The sequence below is a fragment of the Pelophylax lessonae genome (genome assembly GCF_965119305.1).
Source record: "Pelophylax lessonae genome assembly, chromosome: 8".
Lineage (NCBI taxonomy): Eukaryota > Metazoa > Chordata > Amphibia > Anura > Ranidae > Pelophylax > Pelophylax lessonae.
In genome coordinates, this window is record NC_138775.1 from 125,685,078 (window position 1) to 125,709,676 (window position 24,599).

The 24,599-nt window shown below is 47.1% G+C and overlaps 1 protein-coding gene across 1 annotated transcript in view; it reads right to left on the bottom strand.

Annotated features, from left to right (window-relative positions):
• Positions 1–24,599, bottom strand: part of UBN2 (ubinuclein 2) — a 655,942-nt gene that overhangs the window by 541,257 nt on the left and 90,086 nt on the right. Inside the window, exon 2 of the mRNA XM_082266188.1 lies at positions 5,712–5,804. Coding sequence (XP_082122314.1) covers positions 5,712–5,804 — 93 coding nt within the window. The remainder of the gene's footprint in view (positions 1–5,711; positions 5,805–24,599) is intronic.

Consider the following 24,599-nt stretch of genomic DNA (forward strand, 5'->3'; position numbering starts at 1 on the left):
CAGATATCCCAAGACCGCAATGCCCTGAGCCCTCAGCAGGCCTAGAACAGGCGCCAACACCTTTGTAAAGACCCTTGGAGCCGAAGCGAGACCAAAAGTGGTCCTCCGCGATAGCGAACCGAAGGTACCTCTGGTGACCCTCGAAAATGGGGATGTGTAGGTATGCATCCTTCAGGTCTATAGAGGCCAGGAATTCCCCTGGACTCAGGGAGGCCACCACCGAACGGAGAGATTCCATACGGAACTTTCGAACGTGCACGAATCGGTTCAGAGCTTTCAGGTCAAGAATAGGATGCACCTTGCCCTCCTTTCTGGGCACAGTGAACAGATTGGAATAAAATCCCGAAACCTGTCCCGATGAGGCACCGGGACAATCACCCCCTGGGCAAGGAAGTCCTGCACTGCTTGATGCAGGTCCTGCAGGCGCCCTGGGGTCAAATGAAGATTTGAGGGAAAAAATCTGTCCGCCGGCCGGGAAAGGAATTAAATCTTGTACCCTGATCTAATTTCCTAAACCCACCTGTCCGGAATTCGGAGCAGCCAAGGTTGGAGGAAACCGCGCAAATGTCCCCCCACCCCTGAAACGGGTGAGGGCGCCCCTTCAGGCAGAGGCGGATTGACCCACCGTACCGGCATTGCCAGACTTCTGCTTGCCCGCCCAGGGCTTCTTCTGGCCACCTTGGCCCTTGAAGGGCTTGCCCTTGGTCTGATACCGAAAGGCACGAAAGGACCCCTGGTTGGGTCGAGAAACGGAACCCCGCTTGCCACGAAAGGACTTGTGCTTGGGGTTCTAGGGCAGCATGGTGCTCTTGTCCCCCGTGACGCCTTTTACCAAGGTATCCAACGCCTCGCCAGAAAGGCGAGAATCAGCATAGGGAAAATCAGCAACGTTTTCCGTGATGTCTGGTCAGCCGACCAGCTCTTCAGCCAGATCAGTCGACGGTTAAGCACCGCGACACTAGATAGGCGTGCTACCAAAGGGGCCTCATTTAAGGCCGCATCGCACAAATACATGACTCCTTGGTGAATTTGATCCACCATATCCAGCCTGGCAGGTGGGACAGAGTCAGACACGAGGTTGCTCCTAAGCACCTTAGTCCAATCAGCCACCGCCTGAGCCACCAAAACGGACGCGAAAACAGGTTTGAGCAAGGAACCCACCACCGCGTAGGAATGGCGGGCCAGAGACTCCAACCTCCTGTCCGTAGGATCCCGAAAAACCGGGGTCTCCTCAGTAGGAATCAAGGTAAAAAAAAAAAGGAATTGACAGCACTCCAGGTTGAGTCAAAATCCAGGTTTATTGACTGGACATCCAAATATGACAATCGTAACAAGGTAGACGCGTTTCACACACTGACTGTGTGCTTAATCATTAATAGTAATGATTCCTTTTTTTTTATCAAGTTTTCACGGAGGCGAGCCGGGGGAAGGAACCTGTGTGAGTCATCAGGCAATTGCACCACCTCGAGCAGTGACTCCTTGTCTGTTCAGGAATCAAGGTAGCCTTGTTCAAATCTGCCAGTGTGATCCACCATCGCGATTCCGTAGCCAGTGCAAAGGGATAAAGTAACTTAAACCGACTAGGTACCAGGAATGGACGTTTTAAAGTGCGCCACAGTTCATTAACAGTGTAATGAAACTCAGCGGGGCAGGGAAATACCTGCGCCGACTTGCGGGTCCTGTGTCCCCCAAAAGATGACACAATGCCCGGAGGACTGGGCTCATCCTCCAAATGTAGAGTTTCCTTAACAGAAACAATCAACTCATCCATGGTCGCGCGTTCTTCAGGCGACCCCGGGGGAGAAACATCAACCCCCTCCGCCTCCCCCTCAGACCCCAGCGGGTCTAAGGATGAGCGAGACCCTGAAAAGGTCACGCCCGCCGCAGCAGCCATATCACCATCTGAATCAGAGGAGAGAGATAATCTGGGCCTCTTCCTAGCAGCATGTTCAGCCATCAGCACCTCCATTTTGGACACTAAGGACGCCACTACAGCGGCCAAATCAGGTATAACAGGGGCCACAGCAGGACTGGGGTCCCCCACCAGGGCTGGAGGAAATTTGCTATCATGAGAATTCATTGCTCGAGGTGAAAATAACAGTGCAAGAAAAGGGTACTGTCCCTTTAAAACCGCTGCGGAGTGCGCAGCCCACCGCTATATGTATGACAAAAGACCCCCAATAGGAGAAGAAAACTGAGCCAGAAATGACAAAACAGAAGGTTATGGAAGAGACAGTCTGCAGAGCACCACAGCGTGTTACCACCTAGATCGCTGCTTCAAAGGAAAAAGGAAGTGAGGTCATGAGAGGCTGAAATGACCCAGGGAAAATGGCTGCCCATAGAACTGAATGGGAGACTTCGGGAAAATGGCCGCCGACGTGTGCATGGAACGAATCGTTCTGCCACACGCAAGATGGCGCCAAAACAGCATGTAAATCAGCCCACAGTGAAGCCAACATGCTTGCCCAAATTAAAGATGGCGGACCGCGCGGTTTTTCCCCGCTGCGGCTGCCACACACACACACACACACCGTCTGCACCCCCTAACACACACCGAAGTGACACAGGGGAAGGGGCCCCCACACAGATACACAGCACATGTATAGAGAAGATCCCCACAGGGATCGCAATAGGGAGCCCCACACCGGCACAGACATGGAGGACACACAGCAACACAGGACTGCCACCCCAGACAGAGGCCCCACACAGAAGTACTTACCTGTACCAGATGGCGTGGGGTGCCTCTCATAACGGAAGGCCGCTGTCCTCAACTGACAGGGAATGCCGTTTTGCCAAGGACAATACACTGCATATCGCAGATGTGTCCAGTGAGGTAGCCACCTCACAGCTGCATCCCTGCTGCGAGCAGGGATGGGTCGTTCATAATGCCAGGACGAACCATGGCTGAACGCTCGATGGCGGGCTAGGGGGTCCCTCTGACCCTCTGCCCTGGAAAACCAGGGCGGTCAGTCCGATTCCCAGCTCCGCATGAATCCATCTTCATCCGAAGAGTCGACTAAAACTAAAGCTGACAAAAGAAACAGCTAGTATAAGAAAAAAAAAAAATGACATTATTGGAAAAAAAAAAAAAACAAATAAAGATCAGAAGGCTGAGACCGCAGCCCCAGCACAGGGAAAGCCTAACTACTCCTGACGCTAGGCAGAAACAAACTGAGTTGGGAGTGTCAACTGCAGGGGGTATTGACCAGTGGGACAGCCCCCATGGGTGTGTATATGCAAATGTCTGTTCTTTTGACTAAGTCTTATGCCTAGCTACTCCTGCGGAGCGGAAGTCAATACCCAATAGTGATGACTTAAGAGGAGGCGGCGACTGTCGGAGGACGTAAGAGAAATAAAAATAATCAATGGGCTCAACATGCCTCAAGAAATTTCTTGGGGTGTCTAGGGGTAATTTGGGGGGGGGGGGGTAAGGAAGTACTGCCCTGCCATTTTAGCACTTCAAGAAAACAAAATAGGCAGTCAGACAGTAAAAGCTGCGTATATTCCAGTATATACACCATAGTTTGTAGACGCTATAACTTTTGCGCAAAATATACGCCTATTGAAATTTTTTTTATCAAAGACCTGTAGCTAAATACATTTTGGCCTAAACGTATGACAACAATTATGCTTTTTAGGTTAATTTTTTTCTCAAAAATGTCGTTTTTTTAAGTTTATAATCGCAAAACATAAAAACCGCAGCGGTGATAAAATACCACCAAAAGAAAGCTCTATTTGTGGGGGGGGGGGGGGGGGAGGCATAAATTTAGTTTGGGTAAAGCATTGCATGACTGCACTATTGCCAGTTAAAGTCACACAGTGCCAAATTGCAAAAAATTGCCTGGGTATTAAGGGGGTAAAACCTTCAAGGCCTAAAGGGGTTAACTGTAACCTTTATGGTATATTATTCATGCTGTATTACATTTTGGAGTAGGATGTACTCATTTCTGCCAGCACCTAAATACAAAGTGTAGGCCTGGGAGACTAACACTGAAGGCTTGGAGCAGCGCCGATGTGTTATGGTGTTAAACTGCAATAGTTGCATACAGATTATAAGGTCTGCTGTTAGGTAGGGTCTTCCTCTTCTAGACATCTGAAATTTTGCCCAGCAGATATCGGATGTATAGTGCATTCCCATATGCACATGCACAAGAGCAAGCACACAAAATACCATGCTGAGAACAGACGGCTCCTCTGGTACAGAGAGCAGACCTTGACCTCCCCCAGGAGGTACGATAGGCCAGGAGTTCCCAAACTGTGGGTCGGGACCCACTGGTGGGTCACGAGCTGCGTTTGAGTGGGACACGCTGAGCCGGAAATCACTGAGAGAGGGCCCGCTTAAATTGTGCTGTCCGAGCCCGCGAAAATTACAGAGAGCCAGAGCAGTCAAATCGCGTTCCCCCCCAAGCAGTTCACGGAGGCTGGTCTGCATTTTCAGCGAGGAGGAAACTTGCATCAGTGAGTACGTATGTGGGCTGTTATGTAGAACTAGACATTAAGCCTGTTAAATTAAACGGGAGCAAGAACATCTGTGGTCAAACATTTGTAAAAAAAGACTTGGCAGTAAGTCCACGCGAGCGCGCCTGCGCCCACCCGCCGCTTCAACAGTTTTGCCCGGCCGCCCAAAGTCTCTGTGCTCCAAGTCCCAACGGCTGTCCGTGGGGCACATGCGCAGTAGCGCAATCCCATAGACACAGGGACTGGACGCAGAGACACTTGCACTTTATATGTATAGATATGTTCATGGGGTGCAGAGCCAGCTCCTCGGTCCTGCTGGTGGCAACGGTATTGGCTAGAACGGCGGCAGGAGTATTTCAGCTACAGCGGGCAGAGATGGCAGCCTTGGTGTCATAGGAGGACCAGGTGGCCCGGCAGTGTCATGAGTTCATGGCAGCTCCTCATTATGGAGACTCTGGGTGAGGTGTGCTGGGCCCTGGAGAGGGCAAACAGGGGCTTCACCTTTACTGTGGACCGCTGGGAGAGGAAGGAGGGTGAGTGCCATATAGCCTGCTGATCACTGTCCTGGGGTGGTTGATTTCTGTCCTCTGCCTGTCTTATACTGTCTATGAGGGTGCTGATTACTCACAACTTCGCTTATATGCCACACATGCCACAGGTTTCTTTTTTTTTTTTTTTTACTTAAAACATCTGGCAAGTGTATTCAATAATAAATTGAAAAGTAGTAAATTGATATTTTTAATTTAACATCCCCCTCCCTTTAAAATATGCATTATTATTTGCATATATATAGCGCCAACAAATTATGTAGCGCTTTACAATATTAAAATTACAAGCAAGCGGGTCCTGAAAAATAACTGTATTCAGAAGTGGGTCTCAGCCTAAAAAAGTTTGGGAAGCCCTGCGATAGGCCACAAATACTTTGTTCCTTCTCCATCAGTACTACATTTTTATACTGTGAGCAGATCAGACTCAAGTGAGATGTCCTCACTGTGCTGATTCTTGGAACAATGTTGAAAACAGAAGACAAATGCGGCTGTGCAGAGCAGGATGAGATAGTGAGTTACTGAAAAAAGTAACCAACCTGTGGTTGCAGGAAAAATTCTCATGATCTATGGCCTGCCTAAATCTGGTTTATTTGGAAATCTCCCATTTGTGACCAAAATTTATAACAAATGTTTATCAGTCTTTTCTCTGTGGTAATTAGAAGCCCAACAAGATACTGCATATTTCTAAAAGAAATAAATACTTACATATTTTGCTTCAAACTTCCTTGCCATTTTCTCTATCGCAAGTCGTTCCCGTTCTTCATCATTAAATGGATCAACAGATTCTGTTAATTTAACCTGAAAAAAAAAAAAAAAAAATCCAGGTTGCAAAGTTATCGTTCCACCAGCATGCAGTAAACAAACCAAACTAACATTTGTTCTGCAGGTCCTCAAAACTGGTTTAATATTTGACCAGAGTCTAAGGCTGGTCTGTAAATACTAGAACATTATTAAAAGTATTAATTCACCTTTTAGAGGGTCTACCACTTTGTTACACCCATCATTGGCCAAAAAAAAAATGCCACAAAGGCAAGATGCCTTTAGCTAAAAGTGACTGAAACAAAAAAAAAGAATGAAGCAGAAATTGAGCATCCCAAAATTGTAAGGCTAAAGGGAGGAACCAAAAGGAACTAATATAATTTATACAAAAATGCAAGACCTTGAGATAGTGAACCCCAAAAGGGTGAACAAGCAAGAGAAATAGGCATTCCATAGAAATTCAAGTAAAAGAATGCCTGTGGCAGAGTCTCCGGTCTAGCGGACATCTGGTGCAAAAATGGCACATGAATATCGCCATCATGTGCTACATGTACTCCCCAGGGCTCACCTGCTCCAACCCTGTGTTCAAGGCCATGTAAAGAAGCGGCAATAACGCCACCCCACACAAAGCAGCCACATGGTGAGGCAACCAAAAGAGCCATCAAGCAAGTCACTGCGCATGTGTGTGGCATGTGCACGCAATAGCGTTGTGACATCAGGCCCGTGCCAAGAGTATGTGTATGAATCAAAAAAGTGGGGAAGGAAGCGCTACATAACAAAAGTAAACAAAATAGCAAATTTAGTCTGGAAATAAAGCCCAAAAGGCACCACATCCCAAATGTAGAAGTAGGAAAAAATCTCAGCCAACCATATATTATGGAGGAGAAAATTGGGTAGAACTTTTTTATATATAAAAATACAAATTTTATTATATTTAAAATAACACCAAAAGAAAAAAAAAAGACATATATTGCACATATATTGTTAAAAATCAATTTGTTTGCTGCATATACACTCAGTTCAGAGGTAGAATATACTGATATCACAGAGTAGCAATCCCGACATGTTTCACCGGAACGGTTTCTTCAGGGGATTCTTTCTGAGTTACTTTAATGGTGAAATCAAAAAGAGGATTCGCTTTCAATAAAGTATCAAAACATTAAGTTGGGTATAGCACAGATCAAAGGGCACACACAGGGTTAATAGGTCAACCAATTAAGGCTCAAGCAGCTCTCAGGAAAGCATTCCTGCAGAAATGCAGACACAGACTATCCGAACTTTGGATCAAAAGGTTTGGGCAGATATGCAAAGTCTCTCTATTCCCCAAGTATTAGGTAAAACTGATATGTATGTATATTTATTTTTAGGACTCCAAAACAAACTGCAGCAGGGATATCAGTGTACGGCGATCTCCTTTAGAATGGGGTCCTTCCCAGTTCCACTTGTGGTTGAAACGAGGGGATCAGTCAGGTAAACAATAAGCTGCAGTATTTATTAAAAAGTTGGGTAAAACAATTCAAGAGCTATAGCATAAAAAAAAATAAAAATTAAATTAAAATCAATAAAATGAACTGGCGCGACTTACAATAAAAGCCGCCGCGCCTGAACACACAGATGTGGTGGCAATGATGTCAGCAGGTAGGCCCCTATTGCCAATGCCATCATGTATCCTCCTCCTATAACCAGCTACGCCGGCAGAAGATGAAAAAATAATCACAGGAAGTGTTCTTCCCATCATTTTGTGGGTGACCTATAGTCCCAGAAGTAGTGGGGATGCCATTTTCCTGAAGTCGCAACTCGATAGTAGTTAATGGTCATCAGTGAAACGACAACTAACAGGCCACAATTTTATTGCAGACCAAAATTAGAGGCCAATAGAGTGTCCGTATCAGAATATTACCTGACTGACACCACGATAATGGAGACAGATCAGCATCTTACATACTTCCAAAACATGGGAAAGGGGGGAGGAGCTACGTAGAATGTCACCCACAGCCATCTCGCCGGTGGATTGTTTTTAGAGCGCTCATTACATGCACCTGGTCCAAATGTCTAACTTGTAAGTCCTTTTAACCTTTTTTAAATGAATGTACAGAAAGCAGAGAACACTAGATGTTCTTTACTTACATAAACTTCACAGAGGGATCATCATCTTTGTCACTGACTGACCATCGGAGGGTTTGTACACCCCTGTTGGGGAAAGCGCATTTAGACCATTCTGATCATATAAAAAGGAGGTGAGCGGCTGCTAATGTCTTTGGTGGAGGTGCTTGACTCACTGACACTTGCATGCCTCTTTTTGGACACACATCCTCACAGTGGCAGAAAGTTTGTTGATTTAACTTTCTTGGAGAAATAGATTTTTTTAATCATTGATTGGGTTTTACACTGCATGGTTATGTTTTAAAATTTGTGGATTTTACCCTCCCGGGTCTTTGCAGAAATAATCAGCTCCACCTCTCCTTCACTGCTCCTCTCCTCCAGCATACTTCTTCAGCCACTCTATCAAATTCTCATGCCTCAGATACCATACAAGAGAACAGAAGGGGGCGCTCACATAGCATAATAGCATTTTTATTTAAAATGACACATTAAAACATTTCCAGGCTGGCGAAACGTGTGGGATGGGACTATCCAATGATTTAATTTACGGTGAGTGGAACCCACGAAGCGGCAGCTTTTCCTGGTTTTACTGTGATTTTAATGTTACCTAAGAGTGTAATGGAAGTGTTTTTAATTATTAATTTTAAATAAAAACTATTATGCTATGTGGGCTCCCCTTGTGTCCCCTTGTATGGTATCGGAGGCATGAGAATCTGATATAGAGTGGCTGAAGGAGAGAAGCAGTGAAGGAGAGGTGGAGCTGAATAATCCTGCAAAGACCCAGGTGGGTAATATCTACAAGTCTATGGAGACTTTGTAGCTGCAAAGCACAAAGTCAAAGAAATCTGGTAAGTGTTTAGAACACAGTGTTGCATGAAGCGCTTGCATGAAGCACTAAGAAATCATAGGAGTTGAAATGAAGAAAATATGGAGCACCTTATGAAGAATGTCTAAAGCACTTTAGCACAAATTATTTATTGCAAGCACTTCACAGATGAACGTTTATTTTGGGATTTATAATAGTAGCACTTTATGTCAGTTTACTATATCTGTTACACATATGGATACATGATTTATATGAACTGAACAATTTTAGTTTATAGATTGATTTTTGATGTAAATATGAAGGACATTGTTGGAGAGCGCTGTGGATGCAGTAAAATATGAAAACAAGTGACTAATATATAGACATTTGGTGAACAGCAGAAGTGAAGCTAGAAAATTAATGATTTAAAAGGGATAGCACTGTGGAATATATACTATTGTTGCAAAAAACCATGATATATATCCTTCATCCTTATTGGCTATATTACCATTCCACTTTTAGCTAGTTACATGGTGTGTACATCAAAATGTATCATTCTGGGGGGCGTGGCCTGGCTATGGAGGAGTGAGGACGCACGGTGCTTGAGCTCCGCACCCGCCGCCACTTAATCAGCAGCAACCCGGGATCCCCCGGCTCTCAGCGTTCGCCCAGTGATGTCCCAGCGCCGCCGGACAGCCTCGCAGCCACCGCGACCCAATCGGTCCAAGCAGGGGAGCCTTCCAGCCTTCTTCCCGGAGACCCGCGGCAGGGAAGCCCGGACGCCAAAGATGGCGGCGGCCGCGCTGGACTCTCCACACCACGAGGCGAGCCCCTCCTGGAGCACGGACACAGGTCTCTCCCCGCAGCGATCCGTGAGTACACCGATCCCCCCCCACATCGCCCCTCCCCCCGGAGTCCCGAGGGGGGGGCTCTGAAGTTGCTGGTATTCTAGGGGATGGAGACCTGCGGAAACATATCTGGGCCTTGCCTACGAAGGCCGATTTGGACAGGTTCATTACTAGAGTGGAGACTGCATTTAAGGAGGAGATTGCCCAGCTCAAAACTGATACTTCCCACCTGGGGTCCCGTTTAGAAACTGTGGAACAGCGATTAGACGAGGCCCTGCCTGTTATTTCCCAGCTTCAAGCCAGGTGTGTGGATCAGGATAAGAGGGTTGAGGCCATCCGGTGTCAACTTGACGATTTTGAGAACCGCAGCAGGCGCGGGAATATCCGCATTCGTGGCTTGCCTGAGGCCACGGCACCGAAGGACATTATCCCCACCTTGGTTGATGTTTTTTGGGGCATCCTGGAACTCCCTGCCACGGCTCCAATTGAGATTGACAGGGCTCATAGGGCCTTGCGGCCTCCATCGCGACATGTGGACAATCCACGTGACATCTGCAAGCTCCACAAGTTCACTCTCAAGGACAGCATCATGCGGAAAATGCGCTCAAAGCCTTTTTTTTAATTTGATGGGGCCCGTTTCTACCAGGACCTTTCCCGCCGCACACTGATGCAGCGCAGGTCCCTGCACCCCTCCTGGAATCCCTTCATGCAGCTGATCTGCCCTATCGCTGGGGCTTCCCCTTCTACCTCCAGGCCTCTAGAAATTGGGTTTCAGCTACCCTCCGCACCAAAGACGACCTCCCGGAGTTCCTCTCTACCCTGGACCTGGACCCTGTGGACTTTCCAGACTGGAGAACCATCTCAGACTCCCCTGCGATGCCTCTTCCCCAGCCCTGGCAGACCGCCTCTCGCAGGCACCGCAAGCGGAACCGCCCGCGCTCCTCTGGTGCCCTGCCTTCTACAGCCTCGGCCGAGGATCCCTGACTGATGGTCCAGATGGCCCCTTGAGTCCCATTTCCTGCCCCCCCCCTTGGGTTTTTGCTTGTGGCCCTTGCTGCCCCCCCCCCGGCCTCCCTTGTTATGCCCATGTTCTCGGGGCCTTAGACTGCTGCTGGGTGGGGTGGGTTTGGACATTGGCCCGGCTGGCCTGGGCTTTGTTTTTGTGGTCCCTGGGCTTGTTTGCACGTTCCCATTGTGCTGGGCTGGCGGGTGCGGGGTGGGTGTCCCCCTAGTCCCTCCTCGGGCTTTCCTTTCTTCGGTGGCCGTGCCTCCCCCCCGCCTCTGTGGTTGGCCCACGACACCCCCCAGTAGGCCCTGCCTTTACGGGTTCTATAGTCCCCTTTGTTGGACGATGGCTCCGGCCCGGGATGGGTCCCCCCTCGGGGGCCTGCCCTTGGACGGATCCTTAGACATTTTCTTGCCTAATGGTGAGCATTGTTTGCCACTTCGGTGGCCTGTATAGGTTTGTGTTTTGAATGTTTTTTTACATGTCCTAACTTCTTCTTCCCTTTGCTTCCCCTCCCCTTTTTCTTTTGCTCTCCTGTCGTGCCTGCTGCTCCGGATGCGCCCATCGCCCTGGCCTCTGTGTCGACCCTGCTGCCTCATGCGGCTCCTCCTCCCGTATTGGTCTACTGATGGCATCACTTAAGGTAATATCTTACAATGTCCGCGGTCTGTGCTCTCCACATAAGCGTAACCGCCTGTGGTGGGAGCTGAAGAGGCTCAAAGCACAGGTGGTTCTGTTACAAGAAACCCACTTTACCCCCAGATCTCTCCCGAAGCTCCCCACTCATTTGTTTACTCAGTGGTTCCACAGCCCCTCCCCGATCAGTAAATCTCAGGGTGCGGCTATTGCCATCCACAGAGCGTGCCCCTTTCAGCCTATGGATCACATGGTGGACCCACACTGCCGCTATGTGTTCCTGAAAGGTACGATCCTGGGCAAGATGTACACGTTTGCTTCTATTTACGCCCCCAGGTTTAGTTTTAGTTTTATCGACGTGACTCTTGAGCGCCTGGCTTCGTTCAGGGAAGGCTCCCTGATCGTGGGCAGCGATTTCAACGTCTGCTCGGACCCCCTCCTGGACACCTCACATGGTCGCTCCTCCCACTCGTTCTTTCTGAAGCACTACCGCAAGACTCTCCAGTCGCACCTCCTTGTAGACTCCTGGCATGTGCTGCACCCCCAGGAAAGGGACTTTAGCTATTTCTCTCCTTTACACGAGGTATATACGAGGATTGATATCATTTACATAGATCATCCTACCCTGGAGTCCCTCCCGGTGGATCGGTTTTTAAGCCTTCGGAGATCGCTGCCCAGTTCCGCGACTACTATGCGAGCCTTTACGACCTATCCGGCTCTGCCACGGCAGACTCCCGGACCACTAAATTGGCGGCCGTCAAAGACTACCTCTCTGACCATGTCTTCCCCTCCCTGTCTGCGGACCAACGCCTTGACCTTGACGCTCCCATTACACTGGATGAACTAGAACGCACAATACTCTCCCTGCCCAATGGCAAAAGCCCTGGCCCAGACGGCTATACGAAGGCCTACTACAAGACGTTCCTTCCTCTTCTACAACAACCCATGTGTGATTATTTTAACTCGCTGGCCGCAGATGGGGAGATCACCTCGGAAGCATTGCTGGCTCGTATTTCGGTGATCCCGAAGGCCAACAAAGATACCACGGCTCCACAGAGCTACCGCCCGATTTCATTGCTTAATGTGGATCTCAAAATATTGGCTAAGCTCCTGGCAAACCACCTGAAACACCTTATGCCCCAGGTTATCCATCTTGATCAGACTGGATTCATTACAGGCAGGGAAGCTAGGGATAATGCCATTCGGGCGATCCAGTTAATCCATTGGTCCACCACCCGTCCTGATTTGCCACCTTACCTGATCCTCTCGACCCGACGTTGAAAAGGCGTTTGGTCGGGTGGATTGGACCTACTTGTGGGGTGTTTTGGAGTCGCTGGGATTGGGACCGCACATACTGGCCTGGATTATGGCGCTGTACAGAGACCCTAGTGCTCGGGTCCGCGTCAATGGATGTCTTTCCGCCGGGTTCCGGATCCGGTACAAGACAGGGATGCCCTCTTTCACCCCTGCTTTTAGCCCTGGTCTTTAGAGTCCTTTTTGGCTAAGGTCCGGGCGAATGGTGATAGAGGTGTGCGAGTTGGAACGATGGAACATAAGCTCTCGGAATATGCCGATTACATCCTGTTCCACCTTACTGACCCCCTGCTTTCTTTGCTGGTCCTTAGTTACATAGTTACATAGTAGGTGAGGTTGAAGACAATCGTCCATCCAGTTCAACCTGTGTAGGTGTGTGTGGCCGTAATCATCTCACATAGCCCTTAATGTCCTGATCCTTGAGATGCAAGTCTAAGTCCTTTGAAAGCCACCATACTTCCCGCAGAAACCACCTCTTGTGGTAGACAATTCCACAATCTTGTAGCCCTAACAGTAAAGAACCCTCCTCGTTGCCTGAGGTTAAAACGCTTCTCCTCTAATCTCATTGTATGTCCTCGAGTTCTCATGCAATTCCTTCAAATGAACAAGTTTTTTTTTTTTTTTTTTTTTAAGCTGAGATCCCCATTAAGATATTTATAAATTGCTATCATGTCCCCCCTCAGACGTCTCTTCTCCAGGGAGAATAAATCGAGCGATTGCAGACGCTCTTCATAGTTAAGGTCCTCCAACCCCCTAATCAGTTTAGTTGCCCTTCTCTGGACTCTGAGGACTGGCGACCAGAACTGGACAGAATACTTAAGATGCGGTCGGACCAGAGTTTTATAAAGTGGAAGGATTATAGTCTTATCTCTGGAATACATCCCTTTCTTTATGCATGCTAATAATCTGCTGGCTTTGGCAGCTGCCGTTTGACATTGCATGCTGTTGCCTAATCAACCAAGACTCCCAGATCTTTCTCCATTTTTGATTCCCCCAAGGGTTCCCCTCCTAACGTGTATTTTTTTTTTATGTTTTTAGTCCCCAAGTGCAAAACCTTACACTTCTCCACGTTAAACCTCATTTGCCATGTCGTTGCCCACTCCGTTATTTTGTCCAGGACATTCTGTAGGATATCTGCTTCATGCTGTGTAGTTATTGTCCTGGCCAATTTTGTGTCATCTGCAAAAACTGATATAGAACTACTGATCCCGTCCTCAATGCTGTTTATGAATAAATTGAACAAGGTTGGTCCCAGGACTGAGCCCTGGGGCACACCGCTTACTACCTCAGACCAGTCTGAGTATGCGCTGTTTATTACCACCCTTTGGACACGGCCATTTAGCCAGTTTCATATCCAAGAGCAAACCCTGCTGTCGATACCTGCAGACCTTATTTTATAAATTAAGCGCTTGTGGGGAACTGTATCAAATGCCTTAGCGAAATCCAAGTACACCACATCCACTGGTCTGCCCCTATCTAGCTCACAGCTCACCTCCTCGTAGAATGCCAAGAGATTGGTTTGACAAGAACGCCCATTTGTAAACCCGTGCTGATTACTGCTGATGAGGTTGTTGTATTTAGCATACTCTACGATATAGTCCCTCATCATCCCCTCCAGAAGTTTACATATTATTGATGTCAAACTGACAGGCCTATAATTTCCCGGGATATGCCTCTGCCCCTTTTTGAATATCGGAATCACGTTAGCCTTCCTCCAATCCCCTGGTACATCTCCTGTCCTAATACTGTCAGCAAAGATCAGGAACAGTGGTCTAGATATAACCTTACTGAGTTCCTTGAGTACTCTCGGATGTACGCCATCCGGGCCTGGTGATTTGTTTGTGTTAAGTTTATCCAGCCTTTCCCTGATTTCACCCTCAGTTAGCCATAGTGGCAAGTCCTGTGTATTACTACTAACCATACAGTCATGGTCAGTGTACCCCTCCGTTTCCTGTGTAAAGACTGACGAGAAAAAAGCATTCAGCACGGTTGCTTTTTCAGTGTCCTCTGTAACCATCCTCCCATCATCTTTAATTATGTGTGCAATATGCTCTGCCCTAGTTTTTTTGCTGTTGATATATTTAAAGAATTTCTTTGGGTTTTTTTTACTATCCTCCGCTATTTGTCTCTCACAGTTGATTTTAGCCATCTTGATTTCTTGTTTACTTTCCTTATTAGCCTCCTTGTATTGCTCAAAAGCCGATACTGTGCCCTCTGATTTATACTTCTTGAAGGCCAATTTTTTTCCTCTAATAAGTTTTTTAACGCTACGGTTTAGCCAGCCAGGTTTGACTTTGTCTCTTCTAAATTTATTTCCCATAGGAATGCACTGCAAGATGCATTTGCTTAATATGTTCCTAAAGCATTCCCATTTTTCCTCTGTGGTCAGTGATCCCAGGGTTTGGTCCCAGTTTACCCTCTCCATCAATGAGTACAATTTTGGAAAGTTTGCCCTTCTGAAGTTTAGGGTTCTTATGTTCCCAACTTGCCTTGTTATATTGTTATTTATACTAAATGTGATCATCCTGTGATCGCTAGAGCCCAGGTTGTCCTGGACTCCTACCTCCGAGATTATGTCTGGGTCATTAGTGATCAATAGATCCAGGACTGCGTTTTCTCTGGTAGGGGAATCCACCAACTGTGACATGTAGTTGTCCTGATGCGAGAGCTTGAGCGATTTAGCCACGTCTCCAATTTTAAGATCAATCATGGCAAGTCCGAAATTCTCCCCGTGTGTGTGCCTGCGCCCTTGTCTGGTTCCCTGCAGGCCGCCTTCCCTTTCAAGTGGACTGACTCTTCCCTGACTTACCTTGGCATTCAACTTATGACCCGTTTTGACGCACTTTATATGGCTAACTATCCCCGCCTCTTGACAGACGTCAAACAAGACCTACTGCATTGGACCAAGACGGCCTTTACCTGGTTGGGTAGGGTTAACATTATCAAAATGAATGTTCTCCCTAGGGTGTTGTTTTATCTCCAGATGCTACCTATCCCCTTGCCTCGCAGCTTTTTCCGCCTTCTAGACGGCCTGATTACGGGCTGTGTCTGGAATGGTAAGCGCCCCCGCATAGCCCTGGCAACCCTCAAGTGCCCTAAACACTTGGGGGGCCTCGGCCTTCCGGATGTTCAGCGACATTACCGTGCTATTGTACTCTAACGCATCCTTACCGGGGCTTGCATACCCACTCTAAACTCTGGGTCCCTCTCGAAAAGTTTATGGCGGGCAGGAATCTTTCTTACGCGCCTTGGCTTTCTCTGGAATACCGGGGGTTGTCAGATAATGTCTCTCCCCTCACGATCCACGCGTTGTCAGTGTGGGACTGGGTGAATAAGCTCCTGGATCTGGCACCCCGTGTCCCCATTGGCCCCCCTGGGGGGCTACCTTTGGTTCCCCCCTGGGGAACAGATGGCCTTTTTTGACCCATGGGTGGACGATGGCAACGCCAGCTGCGTGAAATTGATGGAGCGCGGTAAGCTTCTGTCTTACCATGTCTTGCGGGCACGGCACGGCGGGTCCCCTTTGAATTTTTGGAAGTATAGGCAGCTCCACCACTTCTTTGCGGTTCATGGCCATACAATACGCCCCCTGACCTCCCTTAAACCCTTTGAACACCTGTTCATTCGAGACGATCCCATTCCTCATATGGTCTCTGAATTGTATCAACTATTGGGTGCTGAGTCCTCCGCTTCCGCTCCCATATGTACTCGGCTGTGGGAGCGGGACCTGGGAATGCAGTTTACTGATGCCCAGCTTTCTTGTCGCTACCAACTGACTCACTCGAGCTCAGCGGACTCTAAGATGCAAGAAACAAATTACAAGCTCCTGACACGATGGTACCGGGTACCAGCGGACCTGGCCCGCATCTATCCTTCGGCCTCCTCTGCATGTTGGCGCAACTGTGGCGGGGTGGGTACCCTGCTTCACTTGTGGTGGGACTGCCCGCTGATCGCCCCTTTTTGGCAGGATATCCGGGAACAGGTCAAAGTTATCCTGGACTTGGATGTGCCTTTTAGCCCCCTCCACTTTCTCCTGCACTTGCCCTGCGTGCCGCTCAGCCGCTATCGACGTAGCCTACTACCTCATCAACGTAATAGTGCAAGGAGATTGATCCCGATCTATTGGAGGCGGCCGCAGGTCCCTGGCAGGACGGAGCGGCAGCGGATGGTGGACAATATCAAGGATGCAGAGGACTGAGTCGCTAGATGTAGAGGGACTAGGGAGCGTAACGATGAAAGGTGGAGACTGTGGACCAATCACTGACGGTCCGGCTGCGGTCCCCTCGAGCCTTGACCATGCCCTGCTAGTGCTGGCTGATCCATCCGTTGCAGCCCTTCCCCAGCCTAACCCTTGAACCCCTTCCTGTGCATTGTCCTTGCATATAGGTGGACAGAGAGATCCCGCAGAGGTGAGGCGCCGACGGAGCCCCGGATCCCAGCAGGTACGACTTTTTTTTCCCCCTTTCTCCTTCCCCCACCCAGTCTTCCCACTGCTCCCTCTCTCTTCCTCTCTGCTCTTTCTTGTTTCTTCCCTTTGGTACCCTCCTTCTTTGGCCCTTTATGACTTGATTTACCTCCATGCATGCTCCCAGGCCTTCCTCGAGTAGACTACTCTGTCAACGTATTGGGAGGCCTGCCGACGTTAGTCGTGGTATTTTTTCCTCTTCCTGGGCCTCTTCCTGGTGTGTGTAGCTGGCCGAAGAGTGACGTGGCTCTTTCATGTGTGTCTCCTCTTTCTCGGTGCTCCCCCCCCCCCCGGCCGTTTGTGGTGGTCGGGGACGCCTGGGGGATGCTGGTTGGGGTTGCCGCACCAGGGGAGGTTTGATGGAGGCTGTCGCCCCCCTCCCCCTGCGGTGGGCCCCGACCTGGAGCCCCCTTGGGCGACGTTGACATCCTTTGGGACTGACGGCACTCGGAGCTACCTGAAGCGCACAATACCCAGCAGGCCACCCCTTACTTTATCTTTGTTGAATGCTGGTATATTGCACTATTACCTGTTGGATGGATGTTGCTCCTTTTTCTATTGTTACATGTACCACGATGCACTTATATGCCCCAGGGAGTATGGCACTGTTTGGCCATTACCCCTCCCCTGCACTTTTATTGTCCTTGTTAATTCTCTTGTATTCCTGTTAACTAAAGATTCATTAAAAAAATGTATCATTCTATCAAATATAAATAAAAATCTATAAAAAGTTATTTATATAAAAAAGGCACATCAAAAACAAAGATCCCTCTAATGTATGTGTTCAGTTGGAACTTGGAATGTTAATGAACAATCCTAATTGTAACATATTAGTAGGGAAGAATCTCTCTCTATAGCTAGCTCCCCCTCTCTCTAAAGCTCCCTCTCTGTATCTACAGTATCTCACAAAAGTATTTACATTTTTGTAAATATTTTATTATATCTTTTCATGTGACAACACCAAAGAAATTACACTTTGCTACAATGTAAAGTAGTGAGTACACAGCTTGTAGAACAGTGTAAATTGACTGTCCCATCAAAACAGCCATAAATTTCTAAACCGCTGGCAACTAAAGTGAGGAAGCAGGTGTGAAATTTGGTGTCATCACTCTTTCATACTGGTCACTGGAAGTTCAACATGGCACCTCATGGCAAAGAACTGAGGATCTGAAAAAATAATTGTTGCTCTACATCAGGGGTGGGGAACCGTATGCGGTCCCTGAAGCCATCTGATCCGGCCCTGCCATTGGGCTGCCTCCAGAGGGGAAGGGGAGGGGGAGCGCCTCCTGATTACACATAGGCTTGTGACGGTATCAGATTTTCATGCTGCGATTAATTGATTCAGGTTTTGCCACGGTATACGGTATTATCACGGTATTCTATTATTAAATTTAAATTATTAAATTTCCACCTCACTTCAATTTCATTGCTGAATTTAGGGGCTTTGGTTCACTTATGCACATTATTATATAGTCAGTCAGTACAGACTCTGTGAACCAGGCCTAAAATAGGTCATCAAGCAGTGTCTGGCCTAACTGGTGATAACTGGTCCTGGCGCTCGGGCTCCGATCCGATGGCCTGGTCATTAAGAGGGCAAATCCTTGTGGTCAAGAAGTGGTTAAACCTGAAGGAGGTGTTGTTTATAAATGACTTTACTATTGCTTTAGGCCTGGTTCACATGTATGCGGGTTGGTGGTTCACATGTATGCGGGTTGGCGGCCCACATTTGCACAGGCATAGCAGCCCATTGATTTGAACGGGCTGCTATGCCCTCATTTTCCGCAGAAAAAAGGTGCATGCAGCATTTTTTTTAAAATTCAGTGGCCTTGAAATCCATCCTGCTTTTGCACCATGCGACTAACCTGCAGTTCCTGCTCTGGCAAGCTTTCTGCATTTTTTGTAGACACTGCTTGATGGCTATATAATAATGTAATGTGGGCTGCTATGCGTGTGTGTGTGTGTGTGTGTGTGTGTGTATATATATATATATATATATATATATATATATATATATATATATATATATTTATTAGAGCTGCACGATTCTGGCCAAAATGAGAATCACGATTTTTTAGCTTGGAATAAAGATCACGATTCTCTGTGTAACAAAAAAAAAAAAAATTGGGATAACTTTACTGTTACGTTTTTTTTTTTTTTTTTATTCATTAAAGTCTAATCATTGCGTTTGAAAGACTGCTGCGCAAATACAGTGTGACATAAAATATTACAACAATCGCCATTTTATTCTGTAGGGTCTCTGCTAAAAAAATATATAAAATGTTTGGGGGTTCTAAGTACTTTTCTAGCAAAAAAAAAAACTGATTTTAACTTGCAAGCAACAAGTGTCATAAAAAGATCCAGTCTTTAAGAGGTTAAACTTCCTTTCTCCCTGGCAGAGGGAAGGAGAAGATACAATGTAAACATTTTTGTTTATAGTTACTGGGAGAGCTGTGTGAGTGAATGAGTCATCCAGCTCACTGAAATGTATCAATTCACAAGTCAGGCAGACTTGACAGAGAAACTCGGTATTTTAAAAATGCCACAATAACAATACCGTGGCTATGCAATACCGCGATATATCGAATTACCGAAAACCGGCATATGTCTAATTACACACAGAGCAGGTTCCTCTGCTTACCCGGCGCGGCCGCTGTCATACAAAGTCACGCCTTCTACCTATGATAGACAGCACAGTGGTGACGTCTATCATAGGAGTCGGTCCAGTAGGCGTGACTTCGTATTAGAGCGCCCACGCCGGTTAAGTAGAAGAACCCTGCTCTGTGTGTGATCAGGAGGCGCTCTAATCCCCATGCACTCTGCACTGATGGGGGGCACTCATCACTCTACACTGATGGGGGCAAACCTGGAAAACCAGTTGCCAGTAGCAACATCAATACCAGCTAACATCACACACCTCACCAAAGAGAAGCAGATGCAGCCATCACATTAGGGGTGAGTTAATTAAATGTTTGATCAAAAATAACAGGCACATTTTTGAGTTGATAATTTTGTACGGCCCGAATGATTTTAAAAATACCAAAATGGCCCTCGGCAGAAAAAAGGTTCCCCACCCCTGCTCTACATAAAGATGGCCTAGGCTAAAAGGAGATTGCCAAGACCCTGAAACTGAGCTGCAGAACGCTGGCCAAGACCAAACAGCCATCCAACAGGACAGGCTCTACTCAGAACAGGCTCGCCATGGTCAACCAAAGAAATTCAGTGCACATGATCAGCATCATATTCAGCAATTGTCTTTGAGAAATAGATGTGTTGCCAGCATTGCTGCAGAGGTTGAAGGGGTGGGGGGGGGGGGGGGGTCAGCCTGTCAGTGCTTAGACCATACGCCGCACACTGCATCAAATTTGTCTGCATGGCTGTAGTCCCAGAAGGAAGCCTCTTCTAAAGATGATGCAATAGAAAGCTCGCAAACAGTTTACTGAAGACAAGCAGACTAAGGACATGGATTACTGGAACCATGTCCTGTGGTCTGAGGAGACCAAGATAAACTTATTTGGTTCAGATGGTGTCAAGCGTCTGTGGCGGCAACCAGGTGAGGAGTACAAAAGGCAAGTGTGTCTTGCCTACAGTCAAGCATGGTGGTGGGAGTGTCATGGTCTGGGGCTGCATGAGAGCTGCCGACACTGGGGAGCTACAGTTCACTAAGGGAACCATAAATGCCAACTTGTACTTTAACATACAAAAGCAGAGTATGGTCGCCTCCCTTTGCAGACCGGGCTGCAGGGCTATATTCCAAAATGATAATGACCCCCAAACACACCTCCAAGACGACCACTGCCTTGCTAAAGAAGCGGAGGGTAAAGGTGATGAACTTGACAAGCATGTCTCCAGACCTAACCCCTATTGAGCACCTGTAGGGTATCCTCAAACAGAAGGTGGAGAAAGGCAAAGGTCTTCAACATCCACCAGCTTTGTGATGTCATCATGGAGGAGTGTAAGAGGACTCCAGTGGCAACCGGTGAAGCTCTGGTTGAACTCCATGCCCAAGACGGTTACTGCAGTGCTGGAAAATAACGATGGCCACACAAAATATTGCCACTTTGAGCCAAATTTGGAGTTAACTTAGGGGTGTACACACTTTTGTTGCCAGCGGTTTAGACATTATTGGCTGTGTTATTTTGAGGGGACAGCAAGTTTACACAGTTATACAAGCTGTACACTCACTATTTTACATTGTAGCAAAGTGTCATCCCTTCAGTGTTGTCACATGAAAAGATAATAAAATATTTACAAAAATGTAAGGGATGTACTCACTTTTGTGAGATACTGTAGATCTATAAACACACTGCTCGAAAAAAAAATTAAAGGAACACTTTGAAAACAGATCTCAACAGGGAAAAATATCATGCTGGATATCTATATATGGACTGAGTAATGTGTTAGGAATGAAAGGATGCCACATCGTTTAATGAAAAATTTCAACCTACTGGGGACTGAATTTGAAGACACCCCAAAAATCAAAGTAAAAAAATTATGCAGCAGGCTACTCCATTTTGCTGAAATCTCATTGCAGTAAATCAAAATGGTAGGGATCATATTATCAGAGGCCGATATTCACTTTTTGGGATATTCACTTTTTGGACATATCGGTCACAAACTTGCCAATATTGCTTCACCTGGTTGTACAGAAGTGATGCCTGCAACTTCAGACATCACCCCGGTACTGTTTTTTGTTTTTACAGCAGACGGTTGGCTTTGTAATAACCGACGCGGCTAAGCAGCCGATCGGCTGTAATTACAAGCAGCGGGAAGGGTCGCCCCCTGCCACCTTCCGCCGCTCTGCCCAGGTGTCCCGTCCAACCGGGAGGCCCCAAGCGACTAGCTGGCACGTACGCCGGCTATCCGAAGTCCTTTACAAAAGATTTTAGAAAAATTAGCCAAACTTTTTTTGAATGCTTTTAAGTGCAGAGGAGGGGTTTCTGGGGGGTTCTATAGACCCCAGATCCCTCCATAAAGAGTACTTGTCACTGCCTATTATGGTCACAAGGGATGTTTACATTCCTTGGGAAAGCAATAAAAGTGATCAAAAAAATAAAAAGAAAAAAAGGACAGAAAAAAAAAAAAAAAAACTTTAAAAAATATACAGAATATCGGCACCTAATATCGGTCTGAAGGATGGCCAGAAAATCAATATCAGCCCTGAAAAACGATATCGGTCGTACATAGGATATCCACTGGATTCTTTGGCCACCAGCACCACGGATGAACTAATATTTTGAAAACCTCCGAATATCCCCTTGAAGCAAATTGTATGATCTTCATTCATCCTTAGTCATGGCAGAGGAACCCACAGGCATCAAGCAAATTTATTGATACTACTAAGGAATCATATACTGAAGCTGACGCTACACACATCCTATTTTGCTCCTGGTTCCCCACAGACCACCCATCTGTAAAAACCTGAGGATTAATGCAGCATCCTAGCAAGATTGAAAAAAAAAAAAAAAAAAAACACGTTGATCTGCTACTTCATGGACAATATCTTTGTGATTATTTTTTTACAAAAACGCATTCCCCCTGGGGGGGAATCAAAAACATCCCTTCAATTGGTTGCACAGATATCGAATGGTGTGCTAGTCTGAATAAATGTAGCTTTGACAATCTTACTTACCATAGACTTTTTGGGGAAACAATTACCTGTTTAATCTGACCTAGCAAGGGAGAAATGGGCACATACTCCCCACATGAAACTCTGCCACTGACTGGCTTAAATTTGAGATTATTAACATTTACCAACGGATGATTATTGCCTTTAAAAGATGGAAAACTTGCCAAGGTCAGGGAGGACTAGAACAACAATCAAGTCGATGGCTGGACCTGTGCACTGGTCAGACACTACTACCGGATTTTCCAGCCAAAAGAAGGACCAGACGGACCAACATACAGACAGTTGATGTGAGTTCTGGGGGAACACGTCGTCTGAATCCGACAGTGTCACACATATCACTACTTCTGATAACCAACCAGTCTTTTTAGGCACACCTGTGCCAAGCTCCCAACAGCCACGCACACCAGTCTGCCTCTCCTCTATGGATCAGCTCGAGGAAACGTCAGACATGGAGGGGGTCACCACTCGCCAAAGGGGACGACCACGAGCAGGAAGGACACAGTAGTGTTCAATCTGAGCAAACACCAACTAATCCCTGCAGAAATCAGTCTCCTTAATAGGGGTCTGTCCTTCATCCCTACCAACAAATTCAAGGAATTGGATTTCCTTGTGGACCTCTAAGTTTGAGAGGAAATTAGTATTTAAGGAGATCTATAAAGACACCCCCACAGCAACACAGCCGACTCCCTTGAGGCCACACAGCACTGCTGAAGCTTCGTAAATTCCTCCTTCGGTATGGACAATCCCGGACAGCTGAGTATGAGGTCCACCACAAAAGCGCTATGATGGATAGACCACCCAAATCCAATCCCACTAGAGCCGAATGTGATGGAATAAAATCTTTGACTTCAGAAAAATCCTTTGTGATTCGCCCTGCTGGCAAGGGGGGCACTATTGTCATCCAAAATGTATCCAATTATCGACAGGAATTACCCAACTCCAGGACGCACACCCCTAGGCTGTACTTCCAAATGATCCGACTGGGCGCTTCTAACCTTTAGTTGACAAGCTTTGTGAAAGCTTTTTTTCATAGCTGGATCACTAAGAATGTATTGGGATTTCTCACCACCAATTTTCCTCGGTGACCCATTATTTACACTCCAGCAAAAATACATAAAGACCCAGCTCATCCACGAGAACATCCCATTATTTCTGCTAGGGGTCAGTGTTACAACCTATGGCAGTTTTTGTTGACTTTATGCAACTACTAGTACAAAAGATGCCTTCATACCTGAGGGACTCCGCAATGGTTATTGACTCTTTAAAACAACTGGCAGCGACCCCCCCCCCCCCCCAGATTGTGTACGCGTGACCTTGGATGTCAAAAGCCTGTACACAGTTATCCCACATGAAGACGGCATTGAGGCGGTACATTAAGCAGTAAGCCATTCTGGTTTGGCAAGACCACCCACCAGCTTTCTCCTTGAACTATTAAAGAGGTTGTAAACTCTTTTTTTTTTTCTTTTTGACCCTGCACGAGAAACACATAATGAGCTACTATGCATCGCATACTAGCTCATTATGAAAAACTTACCTTAGAACGAGCCCCCGCCGTGCCATCCGCTTACCTGTATGACGGGCGACATGTCCAGTCGCCCGTCTTCCGGGATCGCGGCATCTGGCCATCTGATTGGCCGGAGCCGCGGTGACGTCACTCCCGTGCACGCGCGCGGGAGCCGACAGTCACAGCACGGGGCTCTGAAGAAACGGCACTAGCGGCCGTTCCTTCAGAGCGCATGCGCCAGTGACGTCACTGGATGCATGTAAGGTAAATATCTCCTAAACGGTGCATGTTTAGGAGATATTTACAGTACCTATAGGTAAGCCTTATTATAGGCTTACCTATAGGTACAAGTGTCAGAGGAGGGTTTACTTCCTCTTTAAGGCTCATTTTGACACTGAATTACTTAAAGATACATTTTATTTACAAAGTGCTAGGACTATGGGCTCAAATGTGGCACCTTCTTTTGCAAATATTTTTATGTACTGCTTTGAACAGGATCTTTTACCTTCACTGTCCCCTTATGCTCT